Source organism: Antennarius striatus, chromosome 15 (genome assembly GCF_040054535.1).
Source record: "Antennarius striatus isolate MH-2024 chromosome 15, ASM4005453v1, whole genome shotgun sequence".
Lineage (NCBI taxonomy): Eukaryota > Metazoa > Chordata > Actinopteri > Lophiiformes > Antennariidae > Antennarius > Antennarius striatus.
In genome coordinates, this window is record NC_090790.1 from 9,805,474 (window position 1) to 9,822,029 (window position 16,556).

The following is a 16,556-nucleotide window of genomic DNA, read 5'->3' on the forward strand; positions in this document are numbered from 1 at the left end:
GGGAAACACTGACAACTAACACCACAAGAGAAATTCCATATTTCCTGCTCAAATGATAAACATCTTTTAATGACTTAGTCCATTAAATATACAACCTGTAAAACCAGAGGATGCCGTATGTATTTTATTTGCACTTCAAGTGACTCAAATTTTCCTTATTTTACCATTGGATTCAACAGAGCCTGCTGTGAAATTGAATGTCCAAAACCCAAATCATTGCTATTTCTACATGTTAACTTCACTGGATTTCATTTTAAACAAATTTTCTCTGAATCTACTCCCTTTATTGTGTTCAAAAACAATTGCAAATGCTGCTTGAATAGAACATTTTCTTGAAGTAAAATCAAGAGTATACAATATGCAGAATGAACTAAATCACATGATTCACGTGGTGGGGGATTACTGAAGCATCTCTCTTGGTATCAACTTTTAATAAATCTGCTGAAGAAGACACAAAAATGGAAAGTTAACAGATAAACGTGTGAGTGACTGGATGTAAAGGGAAGTATTATCATAATAAATAACATTAAGTTAAAAACATTATCCACTGAATTATTTATCTGTAGCGCTAAAGGCTGCATAAAGTGCAAGGAAACTATCAATCACTGATTACTTTACACAGAATGAGTCTTTCTTTCACAACTGTGACAAAAGGAAGTGAGTTTCATTGAATAATGTGAGTGTGCACTTTCATGTGTGTGTTTATAAATTGATTTGGTGTTAACTCAAGGAGACAACAGATTTATTTTATTCAACCACTTATGTTTGCTGCACTTTTTCTCAACTAACTTCATTAGAAGATGACAGATTGAATCAAATGCTGATGTATTCCTACTGAGTTGGAGTCTTCGTAAAGGTGATTTTTTTTTTTTTTTAGCAGGTTACATTTCGGAACTTTACATAGGGGGTGGTGATTGGTGTGTGGTTTTGGTTTTATTGTATGTGTGTGTGTGTGGGGGGGGGGGGCTCATAATACATATGTGCAGGTTGTGACTTGGGTTTTTGTCAATTAGTTTCCCTACGAAAGGAGAAAATGTAGAATACTTTTATTTATTTCTGTCGTTTAACTGTCCACCTAGAATCACCTCTGTTAAATGAAGCTACATCAGCCGGACAAAGTGAGAGAGGGAGGGAGAGAAAGAGAGAGAGAGCTACTGATGCATTGCAGATAAACTGCAGATCTCAGTGCAACCCCTCCCTTTCTCTCCGATGCAACCCCCCCATTTCCAATCTTGTTGCGTCTCTTTTTCCGTACCACTACTCGTGACATCATTGCTGCCTCCAGCTCCCTCACTGCCATCATCCTATACTATGTACAGCTGGTCACACCCTGACTTCAACTCCTGATCTTTTCTGTACCGCTCTCTCACCTATATCCTGAATACTGTTTTCTGAAGTAACTCTTTTACAGAAAGAAAGAAAGTTTTTCCCAACAGCCACTCTGCAGACATTTAATTTAATAAATCATCATATTCAAGAGATTAATTACTTTCCTTTGTCTAATTACTTTTCTGTAAAATAACTCTTAACTGTTACTGTTGTCTGACAAACACATTACAAGCTCCAGTGAATATACAAAACATATACATATACAAAAAACTTTTTCAGAACATCCAAACATCCCAAGACTAAGGGGAAAAAAATGCTCTGTTACATCATCCTGCAACTGTAAATACAGTTGCTGATCTTTTTTCACCACAGAGAACATGCCATAGAACCCACAATAAATACAATTTTCAATGCCACATTGTTTGTGTGCAGTGAACAAACCAGAGTTGGCCCGTCAGATATTCAAGGTAACATGTTGTTCAAAAATAAAGAGACACAATGTACGACCTGGATTATCAGTGTCTGGTGTGATATTTTAGTTATGTATTAAACAGTGCTTTGTAAACAATGATACTAACATGGACGTGGTTTCCTATCTCCAATCTGAGGAAGGTTCCTTTGTCCTCTGCTCAAACTCTTCAGACCCTGTGTTGTTTACCTAATTTGAAAACTTATTCCCTAATTTTCTTTTTTTTTTCTTTGAGTTTTCTAGGTTTGATTCATTATATGTTCTTTTGCTTGCATGATTGTTCTGAGGGCTGCACAATTTGTATACAGATACATACTGTACATGCACTGCATTTAGATTATTTTATAGTATTTTTGCCCTGTCATAGCAGTGCATTGTGGTTCTGTTATTATAAATTGTTCTCCTCCATTATATAAAGCACATTGTGTCTTGTTTTTAAATGGATATTGTTAAATTTCAATTTTGCTCATTTTATATATCCCTTAGTGTTATGAAAATGTGACATCTTCAACTTTGTACACCTCCCGCTCAGAGTCAGAACAACACTACATAATTGAACCGCCTGTTATGCAAAACGAAAAAGATAGCCTCAACGGTACTTCCTCATCCAGGCTGTGTAAAAGGGCTACAGAAGAGCATCCACCAACCAACATCTGGAAGTAGACCCACAGCGCATCACTTAAGTCTGGTTTGAGTAACACTTATATAAGTAATACAAAATTAAACTTAACTGCAGTGAATAATGTCATGTCGGAGTGCAGACTAACACTGTTATTATGAAAGCTGTTCAATAAAATGCAAACATTCTAGAGTTTTGAATATTAATTGTATTCATATTTTTGAATATATTAGATTTCGTTAGAAATCTCAACCACAAATTGAGGTTATTTTCCAAGTTTGACGATATGTGGCTGCAAAGCATGGGTTTATAATGACCCACCAGCAGGTCGATTGGCCTAGGTGTCGTGTATATCAATGAGGACTTTTCTTTCAACCTAAAAGACAACCCATACATAGATTTTCCTGGCTTATGCAGCATGTGCATCAGCAGCACTGTCAAACCCCCTGGGAGCTGAATGGTCAAACTGGAGCTGAACACGCAATTGTGTGAATCCTTCTGTGAACGACGGACACACACACACACACACACACACACACACACACACACACACACACACACACACACACACACACACACACACGCACAGACACATTCAAAGCGATGCAAACAGGGGAAAAATATAGTGCAACATTACATTAGTAAAGAAATTATTTCATCTAGGGGGGCTTACATTTACAAATAACTGAAATCCTAACTGTTTTTCTTCTAAATGTAACAGAGTTTGTACTAACCCATTCTGTAATACAACATTATACATGACAAGGCCCCCCCCTGATGCATCAGCGCATTGTTGTGACCTTGACTCTCCGCATGTGTATGCACCATGTCCTGTAAAGGAGATCTATATGCCACCTGCATGCAGGTTAACTGACAGTAAATGATGCCGGATGTAAAGGATTAATGTTAGTGCTGTAAAGGACAGAAAAGTGATAGTGTTATCATGGCGCACAAGAGGAAACAATCATTACTGTGCCTTGGGAGGGAGCAAGTCAGACAGTCAGACGGGCAAAAAGGCAGAGAGGAGGAGGAAGCCGGACAAAGGTTTGGAGGGAATGAGTCAGAGAGGACTCCGAAAAGATTAAACACGATGGCAAATAATCAAGATGTCAGAAAAGAGGAAATGAAAATAATTAAGTTCCCAAGTTCAAGATTAAAAGACATAAATATGATGAAAAAGATAAAGAAAAGGGAGAAATATTGAAACTGATGAAAAACAATCCAACAAACAGCAACACTCAAAGAAATGAAGTAGATAATATTGCACCTGGAAGACTAAGTATGTCTGTCTCTGTAAGTGTCAGTGTTTTCCTTGTAGCCCAGTGCACAGAACGAAAGAACATTTTCCTGGTTTCATGTAAAGAAACTCATTTCTGCCCTCATCCCCATCCGGTACCTTTGGCTTGAACCAGAACTTTGACAGCCAGAGTCTGCAAAGATTTTGTGGGGACTCAACCAATTATTCAGTACTTCTGAAATTCCATTTACAACCCATGTCCTGTTTACTAGTTACACTACTATTAACAATCACAACGCTGCTCCAAGAGGTCATATTGTCCTTGTATTCACTGTCTGTGGTGGTGTCTGCATGTTTGAAGCTGAGCTGACTGAATGGCTGGCCGCATGAGAGAACCTGCTTCTGCTGCAGTACCATTTGAAAGCCATCCAACCACTCTGCAGTGTGCTGGAGCCCAGTGCTGATGTTTGACAACTCCCCTGTTTTTTTTTTTTGTCCAACCCATACACAGTCACTTTGCTGTGTACATCACCCTACCGCTGCCTCATGCATCCTTCCAAACCTACTTCAAGACTCCCACTGAATAGCCCCAATAATGAAACATGTGCTTCTAAAATCCTGCAGTCAGCAGGAGGTGCCTGTACAGGGAAGCTCATGGAGTAACAATCAAGGACATTCTAACATCCGCAAGTGAGGATGGTGAGGGTGTGGCTGGTGGTAGTATATTATCGTTTACGCATCAGTGCTTAAAATAGGCAGACACATGAGGACAAAGTCGTTGTGACTGTCTCGCCCTCCCTCTCTGTGTAGCTCTCTCTTTCTGTCTCTGGTGGATTCATTCTAAAATTGGCCATGCTTGATACATTAGGTCTGACCGACTAAAGCTCGAAGTAGAACGCTTGGGGGGGGGTACAATAATGTCTAGATTCACATGACAGACCCAGAAGAACCAGATCTTGAAACCAGGTGATACTTGTGCAAGACTCCTGATTGGATTTGCCTGAATTTGATTAAGATTCTCAAAAGTTCACGTACTAAACACGAGTAGATGCCCCCATCACTCTATTATGTTATAATTATTATGATGATGATGATAATAATAAAAAATAATGTCAGTAATATGTAATGAAATATAAATAACTACAATTACTTTTTACATGTTAAAGCACAAATTTAGATGCTATCACACACATTTAAGGTCTTCTGGAACAAGGGATGTGGCGAGCATGACATCACATTAAATTGTGTTTATTTTGTTTTATATAATATATAATTTTCTACCATTTCATTAGTTGTTGTTGTTTTTGTTTTGGGGGGGGGGGGTTGGCCAGGAATCAATACCCCATGGACTGTTCCTTAATACAAAGCAAACTAATATATTGATTGGTTGATTAGATCCATTGCTGACTTCTGTCTTTTTGCCTTTTCCGTCTGTCCGTCTGTCCTTCTATCCATCCGTCCATCCATCTCTCCGGGTGGCCTGAGGGGGGTGTGTGCCACCTCCTCCTTACATCACAGGACGAAACAAACTGCTTGGCTTTGCCTTGTTAGTGGGTCCTCCTCACGCAGGATATATAAAGAGCAGACCGAGGAGGTTTCAGTCGCTGTGAGAGCCATACACCCCTCACCTACACACACACACATACACACACAACACCCATACACCTACATAGCCTCCTCCATCTACTGCACTGACCGTCTCCATTCCTCGGCTCATCTCCTACGGTACTCTAACCGGATGAGTTACCCGGTGGAAACTATAGGGAGCCCCTTCAGGAGAAATATGGACACTAGGACGACCAGCTACGGCTACAGCCGCTCCAGCGGCACCCCCTCCAGCGGCTACCGATCCCAGTCATGGTCCCGGGCAAGCCCCGGCTCCACCATGACCACAAGTTACAAGAGGAGCGTCAATATGCCGGTGTCCCGGGCTTACGGCGCAACGGTGTTCAGCTCCGCCGACAGCGTTGATTACAGTCAACCATCTATCCTCAACGGAGACTACAAGCGATCTAACGAAAAAGAGCAACTTCAGGGGCTCAACGACCGGTTTGTCGTTTACATCGACAAGGTGCACTACCTGGAGCAGCAGAACAAACAGATCGAGGCGGAGATCCAGGCACTGCGGCAGAAGCAGGCGTCGCGCTCGCAGCTGGGCGACCTCTACGACCAGGAGCTGCAAGAGCTGCGCTCCATGCTGGAGCAGATCCATCACGACAAGGCGCAAATTCAGCTCGACACCGACCACATCGAGGAGGATATCCAGCGGCTCAGGGACCGCTTTGAAGAGGAGGCTCGCATCCGGGAGGAGACAGAGGCCATCATCCGCGTCCTGAAGAAGGACACGGGTGACTCGGAGTTGATGAAGTCCGAGTTGGAGAAAAAAGTTCAGTCGCTGCAAGATGAGATCGCCTTCATCCGCAACAACCATGAAGAAGAGGTCGGCGACCTCATCGCGCAGATTGAGGCGTCTCAGGTAACTGTAGAGAGGAAAGATCCCCTGAAGGCGGACATCACCGAAGCGCTCCGGGAAATCCGCTGCGAGCTGGAGGGTCACTCCAAGCAGAACCTGCAGCAGGTGGAGAACTGGTTCATGTGCCGCTACGTCAAGCTCACCGAAGCTGCAGAGCAGAATAAGGACGCCATCAAGTCCGCCCGAGATGACATCGCCGATTATCGCCGCCAGCTGCAGTCCAAGACGGTGGAGTTGGAATCCGTCCGCGGGACAAGAGACTCGCTGGAACGGCAGCTAAACGACATCGAGGACCGCCACAACAGCGACCTGGCCAGCCTGCAGGTGAGGATTCATGTTTTAGTCTTAACATCATATGTGGCATTTTATGGTTTGCCATTAATCACCAATATCATTGTGTGTTTACATCCAACAATTTGTATTACTGTAATGGTGATAACTGGTAGTTTGTATGTTGTATGTATTATATCTGTGTGACGTCGGGGGTTTTTTTTGGGGGGGGGGGTTTAAAAATTAATTAGCAACATTAAAATCGCAAAAGTAACAACACAATGCCAGTGAAACCTCATGTGGATAGACCGTGATTTAACACTTTCTGCTGACTAATAAATGTGATGACCGCATCACTGCGCTTGAAAATCCCCGGCAGTGACTCTGCTTCCCGACTTGAGAGACTTCCAAGAGTTAGTAAATGGTTAAAGGGAAATACTGCAGCAGTCTCTCTCTCTCTCTCCTTCTCCACTCGCCCCCCCCTCTCCATCTCCCTCTTTCGTTGTTGCTGAGTCAGAGGCATGGGTGGATGCATTAATTGGCTTTGCCCTTGCATCGTTTAGATTTTGAGATGGGGGTTCTATTGGCAGGTATTTATGCTGCCCTTGAACAAGAGGCGTTCATGATCTCCAGAACATAGTATTCCCTCAATTCATATTAAAGCTAACCTTCACTTTACAATCTAAAGGCTTAATAAAAAGCTTTAAGAATATAAAAAAAAATAAAAGGGCAAAATGAAAGCAGGTTCAGAAAGTCCTTGTAAGATCTGGATATTTTATGACAACTCTTTTTTTTCCCCCCCTCTACACATGTTTTTGTTGCATTTAATCAAAAATGTGTGCTGTATGATTTGTTTCCTCCCTCAGGAGACAATTCACCAGCTTGATAATGAGCTCAAGAGCACTAAATGGGAGATGGCTCGTCACCTGCGTGAGTACCAGGACCTGCTCAATGTCAAGATGGCCTTAGATATTGAGATTGCTTCATATAGGTATGTAATGACACCTAGAAACTACATTAGAAATAATATCAACGGATGTTTCACAATTTATGTTAATTTATGTGCCAAAAGTGACAACTAAATGCTTGATTTATTGTCGCCAGGAAACTCCTTGAAGGTGAGGAGACCCATTTCAGCACTTTCCCATATCGCCAGGCGATAACCACCACCAAAATTGTTAAATCTAAATCAGAAGCTCCAAAACTTAAGGTGCAGCACAAGTTTGTGGAGGAGATCATTGAAGAAACGCGAGTGGAGGATGAGAAGTGTGACATGGATGACGCCCTATCAGAGCTTGCACAAGAGCTGTCCACCACACTTGAAGATGGAGGAGATGAGGGAGATGAGGAGGAGGGAGAAGAAGAAGAGGGAGAGGGTGAAGGTGAAGAGGAAGAGGGGGAAGGGGAGGAAATAATAGCTGCTACCCAAGCCAAAGTTAGTGCTAGTACACCCACTAAAGAGGAAGAGGAAGAAGATGATGGAAAAGCTGGCGATGACGAAGAACAGGGGGAGGAAGAAGGTGATGAGGAAGGAGAGAAGGAAGAAGATAGTAAGAAACAGGATGAAGATGAAAAGGGAGATGAGGCAGAGGGAAGTGATGAAGGAGAAGGAGAAGAGGTAGTAGAAGAGGTAGTTGAGGAAACAGTTTTGTGTTCCAAAGCTCCAGAGTCTAAAGCCTTATCTGACAAACAGAAGACTGCCGACAAAGAAGGCAGTGGTGGAGAAGAAGAGGCCACCGCTGAAGAGGAGGGTGATGAAGAAGATGCAGGCAGTGACAAAGCATCTAAAAGCAGAGATGAGAAAGAGGAAAAAGAGGAAGCAGGCAAAGACAAAAAAGAAGATAGTGGGAAAGATGAGAAGCTGCAAATTAAGAAGTCAGAAGAGGTCATTACCAAGACAGAAGCTCCAAAAACAGAATTGGCAACACCTGAGACACAAAAGGAGGAGGATGTAAAAAAATCAGCATCAAAACCTGATTCTCCAAAGTCTGAGTCCCCAAAACCTGGATCTCCCAAGTCTGAATCACCTAAACCTGAGTCTCCTAAATCTGAATCTCCTAAACCTGCATCTCCAAAGTCTGAATCACCCAAAGAAGGTTCACCTAAGGCTGGGTCACCTAAAGAAACCTCACCAAAAGCTGGGTCCCCAAAACCCAGCTCTCCAAAAGGTGAGTCCCCAAAGTCTGAATCTCCAAAGCTTGGATCTCCAAAAGCTGATTCACCTAAAGTTGAATCCCTGAAACTTGGATCCCCAAAAGCTGGTTCCCCTAAGTCAGAATCCCCAAAAGCTGGTTCACCTAAGTCAGAATCCCCAAAAGCTGGTTCACCTAAATCAGAATCCCCAAAAGCTGGTTCCCCTAAGTCAGAATCCCCAAAAGCTGGTTCCCCTAAGTCAGAAACCCCAAAAGCTGGTTCTCCTAAGTCAGAATCCCCAAAAGCTGGTTCTCCTAAGTCAGAATCCCCAAAAGCTGGTTCACCTAAGTCGGAATCCCCAAAATCTGGTTCTCCTAAGTCAGGTTCCCCAAAAGCTGAATCTCCAAAGACAGAGACGGCTAAGCCGGAGTCTCCTAAAGCTCCTGAAGAGAAACCAGAGGAAAAGAGTGATTCAAAAGATGACACAAAAGTAGAAAAGAAGGATGCTTCCATGAATGGTGATGTTGACAAGAGCAGCCCGGAAGAGAAAGAGAAAAAGGATGAAAAAGAAGCTGACATGCTTGCCAACGGTGTGGATGAGAGCCCCGTCAAGGACGATGGCAGCCAGAAGGTAGTCATTACCAAGACTGTGGAGACGATTACAACCGGAGAGGATGGGTCCAAACACATCACTAAATCAGTCACTGTGACAGAGACAGTGAAGGACGTGGAGGAAATGCCAGAAGTGGTGCAGGAGAAACTGGTGTCTACCAAGAAGGTGGAGAAGCATTCCTCTCAAACCATGAAGCAGGTGACCGAGGGCAACTGAGCAGACTGGAGATGGCTGATGAGCAGAGGAGGGAACCCACGAAGATAAACAATCAACACCAAACTAACATAAATAAATCATACAGCTAGAGCGATGTAATAAAGATAACTACTCTCAAAAATACAAAAGAAATCATGGAGAGAAGCCAAAACTTAAATGCTTCAAATTTCAAAAATGCATGCTGAGTGACAGCTTTTTTTTGGCCAGATGCAGCCTGGAGCAAGTGACTGAGACATTTCATCTTTTTCTTTCTTTCTGCAGTTCATGGTTCAGCTCAGGTTAGGCAGGGAGAGGGATCTCTGCATGCTAGAGAGGGGAGTATGTTCCTCTCATATATGTATGTATGATAGAAATGCACTGTAGAAAGAAAAATTATATGCGAAGAATAAATACGATGTGAATGGGAGAGTGAAAGAAACATTATTAATGTTGAGTTTAAGTAAAAGAAGGGGGACTGGTGAGTAGGTGGGTCCTTCAATCAGACATGTTCTCTACTGAAGAAGCCTTATTTGACATGTGAAGACGTCAACTGAGCCAAAAAGAAACTAACAACAAACACACAAGATACAGCGAAGAAAGAAAAAGGCAGCAGTATGATAAACACATAACCATATACATCCAGTAACTGAGGCAGTTAAAGCTTAACAAACCCGAAGAAACTCCTAGCCTTAAACATGCTTTCTATCTGTGTCTGTTATGTTTACTTGAGTGCAACTGACAAAAGATAAAACTTGTAAATGCGCAGATTTGTGCATTATTGTACGCATAGGATGGACTTGAATTTAAATACAGAATTAAATGAGGTGCTACTGTTTGCAATCCCATGACAATTTCCCAGCAGCATTTGCTCAATAAATGTCATAATAAAGTAAAAAACAATATACCGTACGTTGTGTCTTGTCATTTTGTATTATTTTATCAGAATATAGTTTGCAATTGCATACACAGGTGTCACATGTCACATTAGTCATTAATTTCAGAAGATATCATTTTAAAGCCAACATTAAAGCCAAGCAGCATAAGGCATCATAATGAAAATCTAATAATTAAGTGAATGGATACGGGTGTAAGAACATATATCATCATAAATTCAAAATGTCATTATCTTAATTTACACAGTTAAACCAATGTAAACTCATCATATCCAGTAAATATTACTGACAAGTTATGCAAATAATAAATAATCAATCAATAACACTGTAAATGTATTTTATAATGTATATACACTATATCACTTGAAAGGCTGTCTCTCTTATAAATCAAAATGTTACTACATACTTATTTTATCACTGACCACTTATTGTATATATTTGAGGGATGAACATTTACTGATGAATCATCAGTAACAAAAACAATCATAGTACCATACATTTATGAAGTGACCCAACTTGAGTTTACAACAGTTTACACCAAAAAAATTTTGTACTGGTTTTATTGTATTATAGTAATTAGTGTGTCCTCATCAGCACATATGAAGTCTGTAATCCTCCTCCCCCTCATGAACTCTCCTCGTCTTCCAGTGGGATGGTGGCCCACCTTCCAGTCAGAGTTATTGCTCAGTATTGGAGTGTGGGATTTGGGTTCACTAAAAGGTTGCCAGGGAAACGTTCCTGAGCAGGTTGCCTCAGCTGGATCTAGTAAAGGTCATTTCCTCCCAGTAATTTTTTAATTTAAAAAACAACAACCCTTTTATAGTAGAGGGACTGTTTGACAAGAGGGTAGTTATTTTGGATTAGGTAGCTTAGTCGGCATTATGTCTATTTCATTTAAAAATTGTGTTTTCACACTCAAGACAGCTCAAAAACATTGCTCAAGCATTATCATTGACACAAAACCTGCCAGACATGTGTAGCCAATTCTAAATTTGAGAAAAACTCTCCTCACATCCATTTATTTTCTTGAGAACAAGATGAACTTGATCATCTTGTCTTCACCCATTTTTCCTCCTTACGGGTCACGACTGTTGTTGGAGTGTATCCCATCTGGCTAGGGACAAGAAGCAGGGTATACCCCGGATGCATTGCGAGCGCATCACGGGGCTACACGAAATACACACAACCACTCACGCACTCACACCTATGGAAAATTAGGGTGATTAGCTCACCTAAGCTGTAAGATTTTGGAGGTGAAAGGAAGCTAGAGACAACCTGGAGAGAATTCATGCAGAAACAGGGAGAACATACAAACTCACTGAAGGAATAGAACCTTCTTGCTGTGAGGCAACAAGCTACCCAATGCTGCACCTAACGCCAAACTTCCCTCACATTTAAGCTGAAAATTATGTGTTTAATTGTCTCGTGTAGTTAAATTAGCCTGCACAGACTAATGTTAGCCGATATTAGCGAATCTTTGCTGAAGTTTGGAGTGAAACTGACATTAATGACATGACTTCACAAAAATCCTAGTGTTTTATGATTAACTATGTCATAAATTCACTTGAATATATACTACAGATTTCAGACACAACACAATTTTGATGTATTCTTCATGACTGGACTGACTGGTTTCTTTATTCAAGACATCAACAGACAACATCTTCACGGTACTAAAGAAACGGGCAACAAAGAAGAAACGATGCAATAGATAGACAGTATGTTTATTTCCTGGCTTACATTTGAGATAAGGGCAATAAAATGTAATTTGTGACATGCTAGAATAAAATCTTAACAATAGTAGAATTAGAAAGTTTAAATGGTGACAAGTTACTGTAAATCATGGATATAAATGTAAGTTCCAGAGAGCATATTAAACCTAGTGAGGATGTGTTTTTGTATGAAGGAAGTTTTCATTTTGAACTAGAAAAGTGAATTATATCAGAAGCAGATGCAGCAGCAGTTGTTTATAGAGTTGTTTATAGTATATAGTGCAAAATGCACTTATATGAGTGGGACTGGGGGCCAAACTTCCTGAATTATTTCATGGGGCTCCAAACATTTTCCTACTTTGCCTCTCCTGACAGCTTCACACGTTTATGACGAAATCATAGGAAGATATTCCACAACTTGCATCAATTTTCATAATTATGAAAGTAATTTGATTATTGTCATTTTTACATCCATATTTACATTATAAATTCCATTGGTGATAACTAATTTCTCATATACAGTATTTAATAGTGCAAATTTGTAAAATTTGTACCCAAGAAAGGCAACCAAAGCTATCTCATAACCTAACTCATTGAATGTGTGACTGCATGAGCAGAACACATTAGGAAAAAACTGGTGTTACAAAAACTATTGATTAGTTAATTTGTCGCACCACCAGCATTTATTTTTCATATGACAGTGGTACTAAATCTCAGCGGCCAATTAGTGTCTAAATTTTCTTCAGTGAACTTTGAAAACAGTCAGACTTTGAAAAGTTTGCTGCACAATAAATATTAACAATTCAGCAGGCATTGTTGTAGCTGGGAACTCAGTTTCTAATCACCATTTAGAATGAATTACATTGAAATTAAACACATGTGGATGTCAAATACGAAGAGAGGAGATTATAGAGGTTGCAGGGTTTAATAGCGTAAAGGGGTCCTCCATGTTCTTGTTAGATGTTGAAACGTCCATCATGATTTGCTTATGCTTTACCAGGCTGAAAATTTATGACACATTTGGCTTTAAGGGGCATTTATTTAACCATCAAAACTCACACACTCATGTTTGCAATCAGAAAGAGTACACAATACACTGATCAGGGTTTGTGCATTTAGACTATTATGGACTACTTTGTATGTTGGCAAGCATTTAGCCTTGGTTTGTTGCTGTAAATAGGTGTTAAATTATTTTACTGAGTACCACGTTAAGCGGATTAGACAGGAGAGTGCCGATGCCTCTGGTTGTGAAGCTGATAACCTTGATAGATGTTTTCAGGGGCTGCTGTGTCACTTCTTCCCTTTTGTGCTATTTTCCTCAGGAGCTCCAGGTTTGGCTGCCTTTCCTTGTTGGTTTTCATTTTTGGCATCAGCTTTGTCCTCTGTTTTCGGAGTGGTTTTGTCGTCTTTGTCGTCAGCTTTGTCTTCTTTCTTGGCATCAGCTTTGTCGACTGTTGTCATAGCAGCTTTGTCATCTTTGTCATCTGTGATTTTTTCTTTCTTGTCATTCACTTTGTCGTCTGGTTTTGAAGCAGCTTTGTTGTCTTTGCCATCAGTTTTGTTTCCTTCCTTAGCATCGGGTTTATCTTCTTTCTCTTTGCTTTTTTCCTCTTTCATACCATCTTCTTTTTCATCCTGACTTTTGTCTTCAACTTCTCCCATTTCATCCTCACCTCGTGCTTCATCATTTTTGTCATTCTTCTCTCCATCTTCCTCATCACCACCTGCATCAATAAATGACAATTATAATAAATGTACTGATCGTTCATTGAGCAAGTAAAGAAAATAATGAGTTTTTATATTACAACAATAATATAAAAACTTTTACTAACCTTCTTCTTCCTTGTTAGTGTCTACATCTCCCTCCTTAGCCTCCTCTTCATGATCTTTTTCTTCATCTCCTTCCTCCTCTCCTTTCACCCCCTCATCCTCATCCTCTTTAGTCTCTGTATCATCTTGTACCTCGTCATCTTTCTCCTCTTGATCACCATCCTTTCCCTCCTCCTCCCCTTCCTGTTCTTCCTCTTCCACCTCCTCCTCCTCAGGTGGGCCGGCGTCTGCTTTCTGAGCCTGGCTGCTAGAAATGACTCCCTCTGTGGTGCTGATGCTGGAGCTAAGCACGCGGGATGTCATCAGGTAGGAGGTGCCAGAGCTCATACTAGAGAGGGTGGGTCGGCTGAAGGAGGGCGCTACCAAGCTGTGGCTGTACAAAGAGGACACACCCCCAGCCACTCCCACACTGAAGCGAGTCTCCTCCCCTTCCAGCAACTTCCTGTACAGGCCATGAAATTCAATTTGTCAGTTGGTGTGTGTGTGTGTGTGTGTGTGTGTGTGTGTGTGTGTGTGTGTGTGTGTGTGTGTGTGTGTGTGTGTGTGTGTGTGTGTGTGTGTGTGTGTGTGTGTGTTTCTGTGTCTGTGTCTGTGTGTCTGTGTGTGTATACATACTAAATTCTTTTATACTAAAATCACCTTGTGAATAAACTCTCTAAATCTGAATTCTTGCATGAAAATACATGTGCAAGTAAATACTTTGATCTTTCTAATGTCCTTGTTTATTTTTGTTTGTAGAAACACATTTAGATCCTTTTTTAAAAGTTCTGTTATTCTGTTTCACCTGTATGCAGCAATCTCGATGTCCAGGGCCATTTTGACATTCAGGAGGTCCTGGTATTCTTTCAGGTAGCGAGCCATTTCCTGTTTGGTGCCCCTCAGCTCACCTTCTATCTCACTTATGGTGTCCTGAAGTAGGGAGAAAGACCAGTGTTTTATCATTCAGCAAGAACATGTCATACAAACTTAAGTTTAATGAAAAACATGAGTGATTGTGTGATTAATATCCCCAACATAAAAAAATCTGAATAATTTATATTAAATCAAGATAAAGACTAACCTGCATGGCAGCTATCTCAGCACTCTGTTTCTCCTCCATCTCATGCAGCTGCGTCTCAAGGGATTCATTGAGACCCCTACAGGCGTCGATCTCCAGCAGGCGGGTCTGGAGCTGGCGCCGATACTCTCCTGCCTCATCCCTAGAGCTCTTCACGGCGTTACTGTGCTGTGCCACAGTCTCAGTCATGGAGCCCACTTTCCCTCTGAACCACTCCTCAGCTGCCTGCATGTTTCTCGCTGCAAGCCTTTCGTACTGGGACCTGATGTCCCTGAGAGCCCCGGAGAGGTCAGGAGTCGCTGAGTCAGACTCTATCGCCACCTGGACGCCAAGCTGGACCTGGGCTTGGAGCTCAGCCACCTCGCTCTCATGAATCTTCTTGAGGAAGGCCAGTTCATCCAGCAGAGTTTCAATGCTCTTCTCTAGCTCAGCCTTAGCTAGGGCAGCTTGGTCAGCATCACGACGGGCCTCCATCAGCCGGCCCTCTGCATCTTCACGAGCCAGAACCTCTTCCTCATATCGACTCTGGAGGGCGCTCAGAGTTTGTTCCAGATGCTCTCTCTGTCCCAGGATGGCCTGTCTTTCTGCCCTTGCCTCGTCCACAGCCGCCCTCAGGGCTCGGGCCTCCTGCTCATACAGAGCTCTCAGATGGGATGGCTCAGTGTGCCTCTGCCTCAGCAGCAGCAGCTCTGCCTCCAAAGCACGGTTCTGCTGCTCCAGTTCACGCACCCTCTCAATGAAGCCGGCAAAACGGTCATTGAGATCCTGTAGCTGGTTGCGTTCCTGGGTGCGAACGGCGCGGAATTCAGAGCTGATCTGGGCAGCTTGGCTGAGCTCCAGCTCCAAGGAAGAGGCTTGTGAGGAAGAGGAGGAGAGCAGCACGCGGGCTGGAGAAGAGTACTGCAGACGGGAGGTGGACAGTGGGGAAGAATGGGAAGCATAGGCAGAGTGGGTCCTCCCTCTGGTCACCACCACGCGAGAGGGAGCCTCGACATACCAGCGTCTGTATGACGAAGTGGGGTAGAAGGGATCATAGCCAATGCTACTCATGGCTGTGGGAGGAAAGGCTGCTCTCTCTCTCCTCTGTGTGTAAGTGTGTGTGTGTGTGTGTGTGTGGATGTATATGAAGGACTCAGGTTTAAACCCTGACTGTTCGCTGCTGCAGCAGGATGTGCTTTTATAGCAGGACATTGAGGTCTGACGCAGGCGCACTCCACAAACTGTGACACTGCAGGCTTGATAGGCTTATATTACAGCTGCAGGAAATGAGGACAACAGCAGGCTTAGGAATAGGTATTCAAGGGAAATGAGGAATGCTAATAAAGATAAAGATAAAAGAGGGAGGAGGTTACAAATCAACTTAATCTGTTTTTGTCATCTTGCTGCGAGTTTGGCATCAGCGGTTGACAAGATTTTGAATATCATGTAGCATTAATCATGTGACCCAATATAAGAAATAGAGCACAACAGCCCATCATTATTTATTAAAAAAATATAATACTTGATTTTGACCATAGTAATCCTGCATTGTATAACTTGCTGCACTATACACTCTGAAAATAGACAGAGAGGATGGGAGTGGGGAGTGTGAAGTTGGGGTGGGGTGTCATGATTTAACAGTTGTGACACAGCGTCTCCTGTTGTGGTGGAGAGCAGAACTACAGCCACCACCTTAAAATAAGCAAACACCTGCAGTGATTAAAAAAAATCAGCCACTTCTAACAGC

General features: G+C 42.1%; 2 protein-coding genes across 2 annotated transcripts; one reads left to right on the top strand and one right to left on the bottom strand.

Moving 5' to 3' along the window:
* The first annotated feature begins 5,272 nt into the window (after positions 1–5,272).
* On the top strand, positions 5,273–10,233 carry nefma (neurofilament medium chain a). The gene is made up of 3 exons (XM_068334889.1): positions 5,273–6,451; positions 7,264–7,388; positions 7,502–10,233. Exons 1-3 carry the CDS (start codon positions 5,393–5,395, stop codon positions 9,357–9,359), a joined length of 3,042 nt encoding a protein of 1,013 aa, XP_068190990.1. The 5' UTR covers positions 5,273–5,392; the 3' UTR covers positions 9,360–10,233.
* Positions 10,234–12,973: 2,740 nt separating this feature from the next.
* On the bottom strand, positions 12,974–15,945 carry nefla (neurofilament light chain a). The gene is made up of 4 exons (XM_068335212.1): positions 14,834–15,945; positions 14,558–14,682; positions 13,776–14,215; positions 12,974–13,667 (listed from the first exon to the last, which is right to left on the bottom strand). The coding sequence occupies exons 1-4, from the start codon at positions 15,878–15,880 to the stop codon at positions 13,234–13,236; spliced, it is 2,046 nt and encodes a 681-aa protein (XP_068191313.1). The 5' UTR covers positions 15,881–15,945; the 3' UTR covers positions 12,974–13,233.
* Between the last annotated feature and the right edge of the window lie 611 nt (positions 15,946–16,556).

What these genes read in the sequence shown, in the direction of transcription:
- nefma (XM_068334889.1), top strand. Translation starts at nt 5,393, where the DNA reads ATGAGTTACCCGGTGGAAACTATAGGGAGCCCCTTCAGGAGAAATATG. An exon ending in GCGACCTGGCCAGCCTGCAG is followed by an intron (nt 6,452 to 7,263) that starts GTGAGGATTCAT and finishes TTCCTCCCTCAG; the next exon opens with GAGACAATTCACCAGCTTGA. An exon ending in ATTGAGATTGCTTCATATAG is followed by an intron (nt 7,389 to 7,501) that starts GTATGTAATGAC and finishes TATTGTCGCCAG; the next exon opens with GAAACTCCTTGAAGGTGAGG.
- nefla (XM_068335212.1), bottom strand. Translation starts at nt 15,880, where the DNA reads ATGAGTAGCATTGGCTATGATCCCTTCTACCCCACTTCGTCATACAGA. An exon ending in CTGAGATAGCTGCCATGCAG is followed by an intron (nt 14,683 to 14,833) that starts GTTAGTCTTTAT and finishes TCCCTACTTCAG; the next exon opens with GACACCATAAGTGAGATAGA. An exon ending in ATCGAGATTGCTGCATACAG is followed by an intron (nt 14,216 to 14,557) that starts GTGAAACAGAAT and finishes TGGCCTGTACAG; the next exon opens with GAAGTTGCTGGAAGGGGAGG.